The sequence below is a fragment of the Saimiri boliviensis genome, chromosome 2 (assembly GCF_048565385.1).
Source record: "Saimiri boliviensis isolate mSaiBol1 chromosome 2, mSaiBol1.pri, whole genome shotgun sequence".
Taxonomy (NCBI): domain Eukaryota; kingdom Metazoa; phylum Chordata; class Mammalia; order Primates; family Cebidae; genus Saimiri; species Saimiri boliviensis.
In genome coordinates, this window is record NC_133450.1 from 83,562,827 (window position 1) to 83,576,039 (window position 13,213).

Sequence of the window (13,213 nt, forward strand, 5' to 3'; positions counted from 1 at the left end):
CTTCCTTGACCTCCCACATGGTTGGGATTACAGGCCTGAGCCACCACAACTGGCTAGTTGCATCCTTCTGTAGAAAGGTCTGTAGACTCTGCATCTCAAAAATGTTAGCAACAGAGACAGTATGTTATGGAAAGAGTTTTGGATTAGGAATCAAAAGGCCTGGGTTCAAATCTTTGCTCTTCATTAGTAACCTGTATAACTTTGGATAAGTCACTTAAAATTTGAAAAATAGGAAGGTAGCCAGGTGCAGTGGCTCATGCCTGTAATCCCAGCCCTTTGGAAGGCTGAGGCAGGAGGATTGCTTGAGTCTAGGAGGTCAAGGCTGTAGTGAGCAGAGTTTGCACCACTGCACTTCAGCCTGGTGACAAAGCAAGACCCAATCTCAAAAACAAAAAATGGAATGTTAATGCTTATTCTGTCTGTATCCTTGGTAGTTATAGAGATTGTATTCTCCATATTTCAGAGAATTATGAGGGACTATACTAATACACTTATTAATGTAAAATTCTTTTCTAATGTTTAAAAATACAAATTAGCTCAGAAACAAGTGACTTTTCAGATGACATTTTTGCATTTCTATGTATGTATGTTTCCCATTCTAGAAACATATGAACCTTCTGAGCACCTAGACCAGGTTCCCTGTAGCCTTACACGAGAACGAAGGAACAGTAGGTCTCAAACATGCGTTGATGCTGCACTGCTGCCCACTCCCTTTTTCCCGCTTTTTCTGGAGCCTCCGTCTTCCCATGTGTCTCCATCATCCACCGGAGCCTCTCTTCAAGTAACCACGTCTCCTACTTTCCAAGCCCATGGCAGTGTCCCTGCTCCAGACTCATCAGTTCATATTAAACAAGAACCCATGTCTCCTGAACAAGATGAGAATGTGAATGCTGTGTCACAAGGTTCTGCCTGCAATGTGTCCCAGGAATTACTGGAAGCTAATAGTATGTAAGCTTTTCTCTGGGTTAAGGACATCCTAGTAGTGGGACTGAGTGATAGAAAGCCATACTTGCCCATTAAAACTAAAGTTATTACAACTCATTTTTCACTGAAAAGCTCTTCATATATACAGAAGGATTATTTAAAATATTTTAGAGAATATTATTTAAATATCTATAATGTCCTTTTATTTCCTCTAATCTAGGGTTACCGAGTTGACTCACAAAGTTCCATTTATTAGGAAAGGTACAAAATTTGTTTTGTTTGAAATAAACAGGATTGAAGTTAATTCAGCCAATTTTCTAAATAAGATATATCGTCTGAATTTCTTTGCACGTACTGTCTACGTAATCTCAAATACAAACCAGGATTAATGGAAATTTGAGAGGCAGGTGGCCATGATGGAAGGTAGAGGGCTTTTGGGGTTTGGAATCACCTAATAGAAACTTGATTTTGAGAAATAGCAAGGGTTTTCATTCTTTTCAAAAAATAGCACTCATCAAATGATAACTCAGCTGGTTATCATTTAAGAATAACTTCTAAGCTATTTTAAATCCTGTTAGAAGTTTGTGTTACCACAGTGGTGCTGTATTTGAAAATTAAGTCAAACAAACTGGCATTGTGTGGTTTCTTGAGTGAAGCAAAAAGTCTAAAAAATTACTCTAGATTTTACTACCAGTACTGTGTTGCAATATGATACAGATGTTAATATCAAATGCATAGCCTGCTTATTTATTTATTGAGACACAGGCTCACTCTGTCACCCAGGCTGGAGTGCAGTGGCACAATCACAGCCCACAGCAGGCTTGACCTCCTGGGCTTAGGTGATCCTCCCACCTCAACCTCCAGAGTAGCTAGGACTACGAGCGCCTGCCACCATGCCCGGCTAATTTTTGTATGTATTTTTGTAGAGATGGGGATTTGCCATGTTGCTCAGACTGGTCTTGATCTCCTAGGCTCAGGTGATTTGTCTGCCTTGGCCTCCCAAAGTGCTTGGATTACAGGTGTGAGCCACAGACCCTGGCCTAGCTTTTTTTTTTTTTTTTTTTTTTTTGAGATGGAGTTTCGCTTTTTGTTGCCCAGGCTGGAGTGCAGTGGTGCAATCTCAGCTCAGTACAACCTCTGCCTCCCAGGTTCAAGCGATTCTCCTGCCTCAGCCTCCTGAGTAGCTGGGATTACAGGCGCCCACCACCATGCCTAGCATGAGCCGCTGCACCTTCTAAGTCAACAAATTTTTAACTACTGAAGTGTAGCTAAATTGGATGAGTATGGATAATAAAAATGGCAGAGAAATAAAAGTGGAAGCACTTCACCTAAGTAGATATTTAAGTGTCTGCTAAGAATAAAACACAGTGTTAAATATATGGACATTTAAAACAAGAAAAAAGATAGAAACAATGCCCACCCACAAGGAGCTTTTGTAGGGAATAAGACAGACACAGTGTTTGTGAGATTAATGTAAGACAGAGGGTAGTAAGTGCAATAATAGGTATGTAGGTGATGGGAAACTGAGGGGTAGGATACCAGCTGAAACAGTCATGGTTTTGTGAACATATCTTTGAAATATTAGGTAGAGTTTCAATCAGTGATAAATTGCAGCAAACACAAAAAAGGATGCAATAATTTTTTTTTTCCTCTCAATTCAGGAGAGATCAGTGACAGTTTTCCAGTTTATCCAGTCATCACTGCTAGATTGTCCTTATCAGAGTCAACAGAAAGTTTCCGTGAGTCTAGCCAAGAAATGAAGTCCTCTGTGGAGCAAAGACATACCAGAAACAGAGAAAACTCTCCCTCTTCCCAATCAGCTGGTCTTTCTAGCATAAATAAAGAAGGGGAAGAGCCAACCAAAAGCAATAGTGGGTCTGAAGCTTGTACTAGTTCTTTTCTACGATTGTCTTTTGCTTCAGAAACCCCTTTGGAGAAGGAACCCCACTCTCCAGCTGACCAGCCTGAACAACAGGCAGAATCCACTTTGACATCAGCTGAAACTAGGGGAAGCAAGAAAAAGAAGAAACTTCGGAAGAAAAAAACTCTACGGGCTGCCCATGTTCCTGAGAATAGTGACACTGAACAGGATATTTTGACTGTTAAACCTGTAAGGAAAGTAAAAGGTGGAAAGTTAATTAAAGGGGGGAAAGTAACAACCTCCACTTGGGAAGATAGTAGGACTGGTCAGGAGCAGGAGAGTGTCAGAGATGAGCCAGATAGTGACTCGTCTCTGGAAGTCCTAGAAATTCCTAATCCTCAGTTAGAAGTAGTAGCCATTGATTCTTCAGAATCGGGAGAAGAGAAACCAGACAGCCCATCTAAAAAGGATATTTGGAACTCTACAGAGCAAAACCCACTAGAAACGTCTCGTTCTGGGTGTGATGAAGTTAGCTCTACTAGTGAAATTGGCACTCGCTATAAAGATGGCATCCCTGTAAGGTAAGAATATTGTATTGGTCCTGTCAGAAAAGCTTTCAGCAACATTATTTTTTTAAATAGAATTTTAAGTTATGAATCACAATTTCTTTAAAAATGAAAATTTATGTAAATGCAGTAAGGATTGTGGATATGGAAAAATTAGAGGTTGGCAGTGGAGATTTTCTGCTTTCTCTTTTGACTGTGTTATAAATGCTCACTCTGCTTTTATTTCTCTTCACTTAGAAATTTCAGATGGAAAAACTAATGTCTTATTGCTACTTTGCCCATTGTTTAGAAAAATCATTTGAGCCAGGAAATTTTTACTTTTACTACCCCCCATTCACACAGATGCTGAAAACACTTTTGCTGTTATTTTGTAGTGTGGCAGAAACTCAAACTGTGATCTCCTCCATAAAAGGATCAAAGAATTCTTCAGGTATTTGCTGTTCAGTTTTATTTAAATTAACCACAGAATGAAAACACTTGTAAACATTAAAGCCATGATTTAAACCTACTAAAATATATTTATAGAATAGGAGAATGGGAGGGGTGTATCACCAAGAGGATTACCTTGACTAACAGTTGTGATGTTCCTAATACCTCAAATCCTGGTCTTTCGATTCTGTTCTCATCTGTCTTATTGATTGATTGACTGATTGAGACAGAGTCTTGCTCTGTCATCCAGCCTGGAGTGCAGCATGATCTCAGTTATCCTGCCTTAGTCTCCCATGTAGCTGGGACCACAGGTGTGTGACATCACACCTGGCAATTTTTTTTTTGTTTGTATTTTTAGTGGAGACGGGGTTTTCACGATGTTGTCCAGACAGGTCTCAAACTCCTGACCTCAAATGATCCTCCTGCCTCAGCCTCCCAAAGTACTCGAATTACAGGTGTGAGCCACCACACCTGGCCCTTCTCATCTGTCTTATCTGGCTCCCTTATGTGTTCAACTAATTAGTATTAATGTTTCATTGGCTCTAAGGATTTTTGCTATGAGAAGGAACTGCTTAAGGAATACTACCTTATTCAAATAACTTTTTGGAAGTATGGGAGAGATTGGGTACCTTCCAAGTATCACTCAAAAGCTCATTATATATTATAATTATCTTTTTCCTGAGTGAGAGTCCTTCCCTTCCTTTGCTTATGCTGTCTTCTTAGTGAAGATGTTTAATGATAATTATGGTAGTCTGATAGGGGAACTAAGCTTTAAGGGGATCTACTTTTGGTTTAATCCAGGGACCACTGTATTGTATAACAGTTCTGATTTTTTAGTATCTTTTCAGACTGTAGCAGACATATCTCTGAAACCTATTCTTCCTCTTTTCCAGAAATGTCTTCAGAGCCAGGAGATGATGATGAACCCACAGAAGGAAACTTTGAGGGGCACCAAGCTGCTGTAAATGCAATTCAGATATTTGGGAACTTACTATATACCTGTTCAGCAGATAAAACTGTCCGGGTTTATAATCTGGTGGTAAGTTGATACAACATGTAGAATGTTTTTGGTTACAGGTTTTGGAAAATCCAGTTTATACTCTTTTAAACAATAAAGGAAATTTGTTGGCTGTCTGGAGGTAGGGGTGGACCTTAGACTGACTTTAGATGCATTTAATCCAGCAGCTCAGCAAGGTCATTGGGGACTTAATTTCTTTCTGTTTCTCTACTGTGCCTTCTCTTGTATCACCTTTTTCTAAAAGCTAGTTCCCCTCCTGCTCACAAGGTAAATGTCAGGAGCCACTGGGGTTTCTTTTTGCTCCCGCCAGTACAAAAGGGTCATGTGTTTTATACCCTGAACGATCACCTTCGGCAAAAGGGGTTAGGATTACACCAGTGGTCTTGGACTGTTCAGGTCTCAACCCTGGAGTTGGTAATGAGGTCACTTGCATAGCAGCTACATAATAGAGGAGGGATGAAGTGAATATTGGGGAAGTATTGGAGGAGGTGTTTTCCCTGGCCAGTGATTGATTACAGAATCCAAGTTATTAAGGAGAGCAACACTTTTCCACTACCTCGCACTTAGTATTATCTGGTGCTTGTTACTCTCAAAAGAATGAACTTTTGATTTTTTAATTTGAATTTGTTAATAAACTAATTATGTTTATGAACAATGACAGCTAAGAAATTTGAGGACCGTTATGTTATCTGAATGAACACCATGAAAGTATGTGAAATTGCTGGAATCAGTGAAAATTAAAAAGTTACCTGATGGGCCAGGAAAATGTGTTTGCTATAGGTAACAGGTTTATAGATTTGTATAAACAGGTTTGTAGATTCCTTTAGCTTAATGATATGAGGATTAGCACAAATGACTGAAAGAAGGAAGCAATGCTAGATCTAGGAGAACAGGATATCAAAACATGTATCTGTATGTATATATGTATATTCTAAATAGATCTCAGTATATGCACTGAGATAACATTTGGAATGTACCCAAAAGAAGCAACACCACAACCACTAGACCTGTGATAGCACCTGACATTTTTTTTTAATACCGTGGTGCATTCTCACAAGCTGCTTATCAAATGCACACCTTTTATAGGTAATTAGCTACAGTTTGGATTTGCTAGGTCCTTGGTCCATATGTCAGAAAGCTTTGCCCTAAACATTAGTTAAAATTCTGGCTATCTTACAGTGAATCGCCATAAGTATTTTTTGGTATGGCTTAACTAACATATAGTTTCATATACCTCATTGCATGTGGCTGTTTGCTGGGCATTTGGTGAACATACATGTAGGTAACATCTTTTGTGTACCAGGTGCTATTTTAGACACTGAGAATACAGCAGTGAACTAAATGTTTTAGCATCTTTTTGTTGAGAAAATGCATTATCTAATCCTCCTATATCTCATAAGTAATAATCTGGTCTGTGCTTAAACTTTAGAGTCGGAAATGTATTGGTGTCTTTGAGGGTCATACCTCCAAAGTTAATTGCCTCCTGGTTACTCAGACCTCTGGGAAGAACGCTGCCCTTTATACTGGGTCCAGTGACCATACCATCCGCTGCTATAATGTTAAGGTAGGTGGGTACAGAGTAATCCAAAGTGGTCCATGTTGAGCTGCCTTTGTATTTACTGTGTGGAGTGGAGACACCGTGGCAGGTGCTTCATTGTACCCGCCATCTCTTTTTTGCTTCTGAACAACGTTTAGCACACTGGTGTCACCTTAGGTAGATACAAGACTTAGACATAAACCATATTATCTGTCTGTCTCCACCAGTACTTTTTCACTTCCTAAATTAATGATATACCTTCCTTGGTCTTTGCCACAAATGTTATTCATATCATATGTCAAAATTAATCCTAGATAGAATAAAGAGTAAAATGTATAAATGTTTTAAATTTGCAGAATTAGAAATGGACATCTCCTCTGAGAGTTTTTTAAACTTAAATGCACTGAAAGAAATGAGAAAATTACATTTAAAATTATACAGGATATGTTTTTAATTTCTTTAAAAGATGGAGCTAAGTGAAGCAAAATTTATAACACTGTCATTAAGTTTATAACATGGATGGAATATGTATGATAACAGGAATATAAAGAAGGGGGGGGATATGGAGTTGTGCTAGTACAAGGATCTTTTATTTTACTGGAAATAAGTCAGTATTAATTTGAACTAGATTGTTATAATTTAAAAAATGAAATCCCTAGAGCCACTGGCTCACGACGTTAGTGTGCATCACATTGACCTGGACAGCTTGTTAAAGCACATATTAATGGTCTCCACTCCCAGAGGTATTTTTTTTGTTTGCTTTTGTTTTTTAAGAGACAGGGTCTCACCATGTTGCTCAGGCTGGTTTTGAACTCCTGGGCTCAGGCGATTCTCCTACCTCGGCCTCCCAAAATGCTGAGATTATAGGGTTGAGCCACCACACGCCACCCTTCTCAGAGTTTCTGATCCAGTAGGCTTGGGATCCAGTTCATGAATTTACATTTCTAGGCCAGGTGCCATGGCTTATGCCTGTAATCCCAGCACTTAGGGAGGCTAGAGCAGGAGAATAGCTTGAGGCTGGGAGCTCAAGGCCAACCTGGGCAACATAGCAATACCTTCGCTCTTGTTACCCAGGCTGGAGTGCAATGGAGTGATCTCGGCTCACCGCAACCTCCGCCTCCTGGGCTCAGGCAATTCTCCTGCCTCAGCCTCCCGAGTAGCTGGGATTACAGGCACGCACCACCATGCCCAGCTAATTTTTTGTATTTTTAGTAGAGACGGGGTTTCACCATGTTGACCAGGATGGTCTCGATCTCTTGACCTTGTGATCCACCCGCCTCGGCCTCCCAAAGTGCTGGGATTACCGGCTTGAGCCACCGCGCCCGGCAAGAATTTACATCTTAATAAGTTATTATGTGATACAGATGTAGATGGTTTAGAGACTACACTTCGAGAAAATAGTGCACTAGAGTAATTACTGAAATAACAATGCAAAGAAATTGAGCTTAGAAAGTCAATTGAGGAATTAAAATGACATGCTAAACATATACTTTAATACAAGAGAAGGTAGAAGGAGAAACAGAGGAATAAAAATGAGACAAATAGAAAGCAAATAGCAAATTGGAGACGTAAATTTAACCATATTTAATAATTATATTAAATGCGAATGAACTGACACTAAAATCAAAAGGCAGAAATTGGTTGGATACAGAAGTAACATGAAAATCTTTGTTGTCTACAAGAGACATACTTTTATTTTTGAGATATGATCTTGGCCTGACACCCTGGCTGGAGTGTAGTGATTGATCATAACTCACCGCAATTTCAAACTTGTGGGCCCAAGTGATCCTTCCACCTCAGCCTCCTGAGCAATTGGGATTACAGGCACATGTCAATATGCTTTGCTAATTTAAAAAATTGTTTTTTTAGAAACAGGATCTCACTATGTTTCCTAGGCTGGTCTCAGGCTCCTGGACACAAGCAGTCCTGCTTTGGTCTCCCACAGTGCTGGGATTATAGGCATGCACCACATGCCCAGATAAAGAGACACACTCCACTTTTTTTTTTTTTTAAGAGATGGTGTCTCATTCTGTTACGCAGGCTGGAGTGCAGTGACATGATCTTGGCTCATTGCAACCTCCACCTCCCAGATCCTAGCAATTCTCCTGCCTCAGCCTCCCAAGTAGCTGGGAATACAGGCTCATGCTGCTACACCCAGCCAATTTTTTGTATTTATTTAATAGAGACAGAGGTTTCACTGTGTTGCTCAGGCTGGTCTTGAACTCCTGAACTCATGCAGTCTACCCACCTCAACCTCCCAAAGTGCTGGGTTTACAGGCCTGAGCCACTGCACCCGGCCAAGATACACATTAAATGTAAAGACACACTAGGTTGAAAGTAAAAGAGTAAGAATAGAAGAAGATATACTGTGCAAACAGCAACAGAGCTGGAGTGGTTATGTTAATATTAGGCAAACAGACTTTAAGACAAGTGACCAGGCACTGTGGCTTATGCCTGTATCCCACTTTGGGAAGCTGAGGTGGGAGGATCACTTGAGACCAGAAGTTCCAGACCAGCCTGGGTAACATAGTGAGACACTGTCTCCACAAAAAATTTAAAAATGAGGCAAGCATGGTGGTGTGTAGCTATAGTCCTAGTTACTTGGGAGGGTGAGGTGGGAGGATCATTCGAGCTGAAGAATTTGAGGTTACAGTGAGCTATGACAATGCCACTGCATTCCAGCCTGGGTGACAGAGTGAAACATTGTCTCTTTAAAAAATGAAAAAAAGACAAGGAATACTACTGGAGAAAGGAGGAAATTTCATAATGATGAAAGAGTCAGTACAGCAGAAAGATACAACAATTATAAATACAGGTACCTAATAACAGAGCTTTAAAATACATGAGACAAAAACCAATAGAACCGAAAGGCGAAATAGACAAATTCACAATTATAGTCAGGGACATCAACAGCCCTCTCTCAATAGTTGATAGACTACTAAATAGTAAACCATCTAAGATATGCAAGAACTGTACAACATCAGCCAGGTGCAGTGACTCACGCCTGTAATCCTATTGCTTTGGAAGGTTGAGGCAGGTGGATCACTTGAGGTCAGGAGTTTGAGACTAGCATGGCCAATATGGGGAAAAGCCGTCTATACTAAAAATACATAAAAATTAGGCTGGGTGCAGTGTCTTATGTCTGTAATCCCAGGACTTTGGGAGGCCAAGACAGGTGTATCACCTGAAATCAGGGGTTTGAGACCAGACTAGCCAACATGGTGATACCCCGTCTTTACTAGTAATACAGAAGAAATTAGCTGGGCATGGTGTGTGTGCTTGTAGTCCCAGCTACTTGGGAGGCTGAGGCAAGAGAATTGCTTGAACCCAGGAAGTGGAGGTTGCAGTGAGCTGAGATTGCACCACTGCACTTCAGCCTGGGCAACAAAGCAAAACTCCATCTCAAAAAATAAATAAATACAAAAATAAAATTAAAAATACAAAAAAATTAGCAGGGCCCGGTGATGTGTGCCTATAATCCCAACTACTCAGGAGGCTGAGACAAGAGAATTGCTTGAACCTGGGAGGTATAGGTTGCAGTGAGCCGAGGTTGTGCCACTGTACTCCAGCCTGGGCAGCAGAGAGAGACTTCATTTAAAAAATAATAATAACTGTACAACACCATTAATGAACAAGATCTAATTAAATTAACATTTATGCAACATTCCACTCAAAATGGCAGAATACACAGTTTTTTCAAGAATGTGCACATAGAACATTCACCAGGACTACATCCTGGGCCATTAAGTAAGTCTCAATTTAAAATGAACAAAATTATACAGTTGGTTCTCTAATCACAATGACATTTATTAGAAAGCAGTAACAGAAATCTAGGAAATCCCCAAATATAGGGAGATGAAATAACATACTTCTAAATTACTGTGATTCAAAGAAGGAATCACATGGAAAATTAGAAAATATCTAACTAAATGAAAATGCAGCATGTGCCAGGCACGGTGGCTCATGCCTGTAATCCCAGCTGTTTGGGAGGCCGAGGCAGGTGGGTCACGAGGTCAAGAGATTGAGACCATCCTGGCCAACACGGTGAAACCCCATCTCTACTAAAAATGCAAAAATTAGCTTGGCGTGGTGGCATGTGCCTGTATTCCCAGCTACTTGGGAGGGTGAGGCAGAATTGCTTGGACCCGGAAGGCAGAGGTTGCAGTGAGCAGAGATCGTACCACTACACTTCCAGCTTGGGTGACAGAACAAGACTCCATCTCAAAAAAAAAGAAAAAGAAAAAGAAAATGCATCCTATTACTGCTGAAAGGGAAATTCATAGTTAATGCTTCTGTTAGAAAAGAAGAAAGCTTTAAAATCCAAGAAACTAGAAAAAGAGGCTGGGGACCATGGTTCATGCCTATAATCCCAGTGCTTTGGAAGGTTGAGGTAGGAGAATCATTTGAGCCCAGGAGTTCAAGACTAGGCTGGGTAACTCTTAAAACCTGTAAAAAAAATTATACAGACTTTAAAAAAAAATTGTAAGCATATTTTGGCAAGAAATAGTCTTATATAAAAACGGGAAAAAGCTGTAACTTAAGATAGGACAAACATAGGTTTGGTATATGTTGTAAGAGGCTTACCCCTTTAAATTCCTGTAGCCAGGTGCAATGATTCATGCCTGTCATCCTAACACTTTAGGAGGCTGAAGTGGAAGGATTGCTTGAGCCAAGTAGTTTAAGATCAGCTTAGGCAACGTGGCGAGATCTCATCTCTCAAAAAACAACCTAAAAATTAACTAGGCGTGCGTGGTGGCCCACACCTGTAGTCCCGGCTACTCGGGAGGCTGAGGTGGGAGGAATCAGTGAACCTCAAAGGTCAAGGCTACAGTGATCAGTAATCACACCCCTGCACTCCAGCCAGGAGGCAGAGCTAGACCTTGTCTTTTAAAAAACTAACAAACAAATCCCTAAACCTACATTGGCAAAAAACAAACAAGTCTCTTAAAAAGAAGAAATACAGGCCGGGCGTGGTGACTCATGCCTGTAATCCCAGCACTTTGGGAGGCCGAGGCGGGTGGATCACGAGGTCAACAGATCGAGACCATTCTGGTCAACGTGGTGAAACCTCGTCTCTACTAAAAATACAAAAAAAAAATTAGCTGGGCATCGTGGTGCACACCTGTAATCCCAGCTACTCGGGAGGCTGAGGCAGGAGAATTGCTTGAACCCAGGAGGCGGAGGTTGCAGTGAGCCGACATCGCGCCATTGCCCTCCAGCCTGGGTAACAAGAGCGAAATTCCGTCTCAAAAAAAAAAAAAAGAAGAAGAAATACAAATAAATGAAAGTAATACAATCTTGCAAATAAATGCAAATCAAAACCGAAGTACAGGGAATGCCATTTTTACTCATGATATTAGCAAAAAAATTTTTGAAAGCCTTTTCAGTATTTAGGGTTCTAACATGTAGTGTTTGGCATAGCAGGACTGTACACTAGTGAAAAAGATTTTGTAATCATTTTTTGACAATGAGACATAACTTCATACAGTAAAGCACACAGATTTTAAGTATACAGCTTGATGAATTTTTCTGTAGATAAATTTTTTATAACTACCACCAGGATCAAAAAATAGACCATTTCATACTCCTGAAGCTTCCCTCAAATGCCTCCCTAGGCATACCTTGTTCTAAAGCTAATCCCCATTTTTACTACCCTCATAGGTAACTTTTTTCTGTGCTTGGCTGTCATATCAGTATAACTACACCACATGTATTTTTTCATGTGTAGCCTTAGCTTACCATAATGTTTGAAAATTCATCTGGATTGGTACATGTGCCAGTAGTTTCTTCTTTTTTTATTACTATGTGATGTTCCATTTCCCCTATAAAGTTACAAAAGAGCTCAGTGGATTAATGAGAAGCAACATGAATCTTAATATTTAGACATATTTACTGTCTTTTGCTATATCTTACAATTTTATATATGGCATTTATGTTTAATTTTTTGGGGGGAGAAACTGAATAAGTGACTGACTCTTAGATATGAAAGAAGTTGGGAGAGGAGATAAAAGGATTTCACAAGCCACAGCTTCTCTCATACTTCCCATAGCTTGTCCTATCCTACTTAATTATAACTATCTTGATTTTAACATCTGCCCTAGCCCACTTAAAAAGCTACACTTGGGTCTTTAGTAGCATTCAACAACACATTTTGAATTTACTATGTCCTGGCCCAATTCTTGGTTCTAGGTAAAGAGATTTATTTGCTGATATAATCTAGTTAGAGGAAATTGGAAGAAATCGTTTCTTGAAGGTCAGATCCAACAGTGGGTATTAAATCTGCATGTACATCTGAATGACTAGGGAAATTTTTTGAAACACAGATTCTAGAGCCTACTAAATAAGTCTTAGGGATGGGGTTGGAGCTTAGGTTCTATATATTTTAACAGCTTCTTGAGTAATTACCCCAGCTAACCAGGCACCAGTTTGAAGGAGGCATTTGGGAGCTATTGAAATATAGAATCAGTTGCAGAAAACCACATATTTGATTAATGCACTTATCAAATATGTGACTGTAATCCTGACTTTCCTTTTTAGATGTCAAAACACAGCTTTGTCTTTTATATTTAGCTTCTTAATTTAAGAGACCAAGACCCAACTATAGTGCCCTTTGAAGAATTTGTATATTCTAAGTTAGAAACTTGGGTAATATTACTAGAATTTATGTTTATTTTCTTATTACCTACAGCTTGGAAGTCTTTGGTGTCATATTTCAAAGGAGAAACAGATCTAAGGTAGTCCCCTACAAAGTAGAGGATACCACATTTTCTTCCATCCAAGAATCATTTTAAAGTCTGCTTTATGGAGGAATTGTTTTTGACATCTCATTGGCCAGTACCCTCTGCCGATTAAATGTTGTGTGCTTGGCCGGGCGCGGT

The 13,213-nt window shown here is 39.8% G+C and overlaps 1 protein-coding gene across 8 annotated transcripts in view; it reads left to right on the forward strand.

Moving 5' to 3' along the window:
- The window catches only part of ZNF106 (zinc finger protein 106), a 98,607-nt gene that overhangs the window by 52,904 nt on the left and 32,490 nt on the right, over positions 1-13,213 (forward strand). For 6 of the 8 annotated variants that reach the window (XR_012516281.1, XR_012516282.1, XM_003928960.3 and 3 more), the window contains 5 exons: positions 603-944; positions 2,586-3,366; positions 3,726-3,781; positions 4,674-4,819; positions 6,228-6,362. Coding sequence is in view for 6 of the 8 variants with exons in the window: in XM_003928960.3 (XP_003929009.1) it covers positions 603-944; positions 2,586-3,366; positions 3,726-3,781; positions 4,674-4,819; positions 6,228-6,362 (1,460 nt within the window). In the remaining 2 variants the exon portion in view is untranslated. The remainder of the gene's footprint in view (positions 1-602; positions 945-2,585; positions 3,367-3,725; positions 3,782-4,673; positions 4,820-6,227; positions 6,363-13,213) is intronic. The other 2 variants (XM_010339586.2, XM_039468843.2) reach the window with 1 other exon arrangement.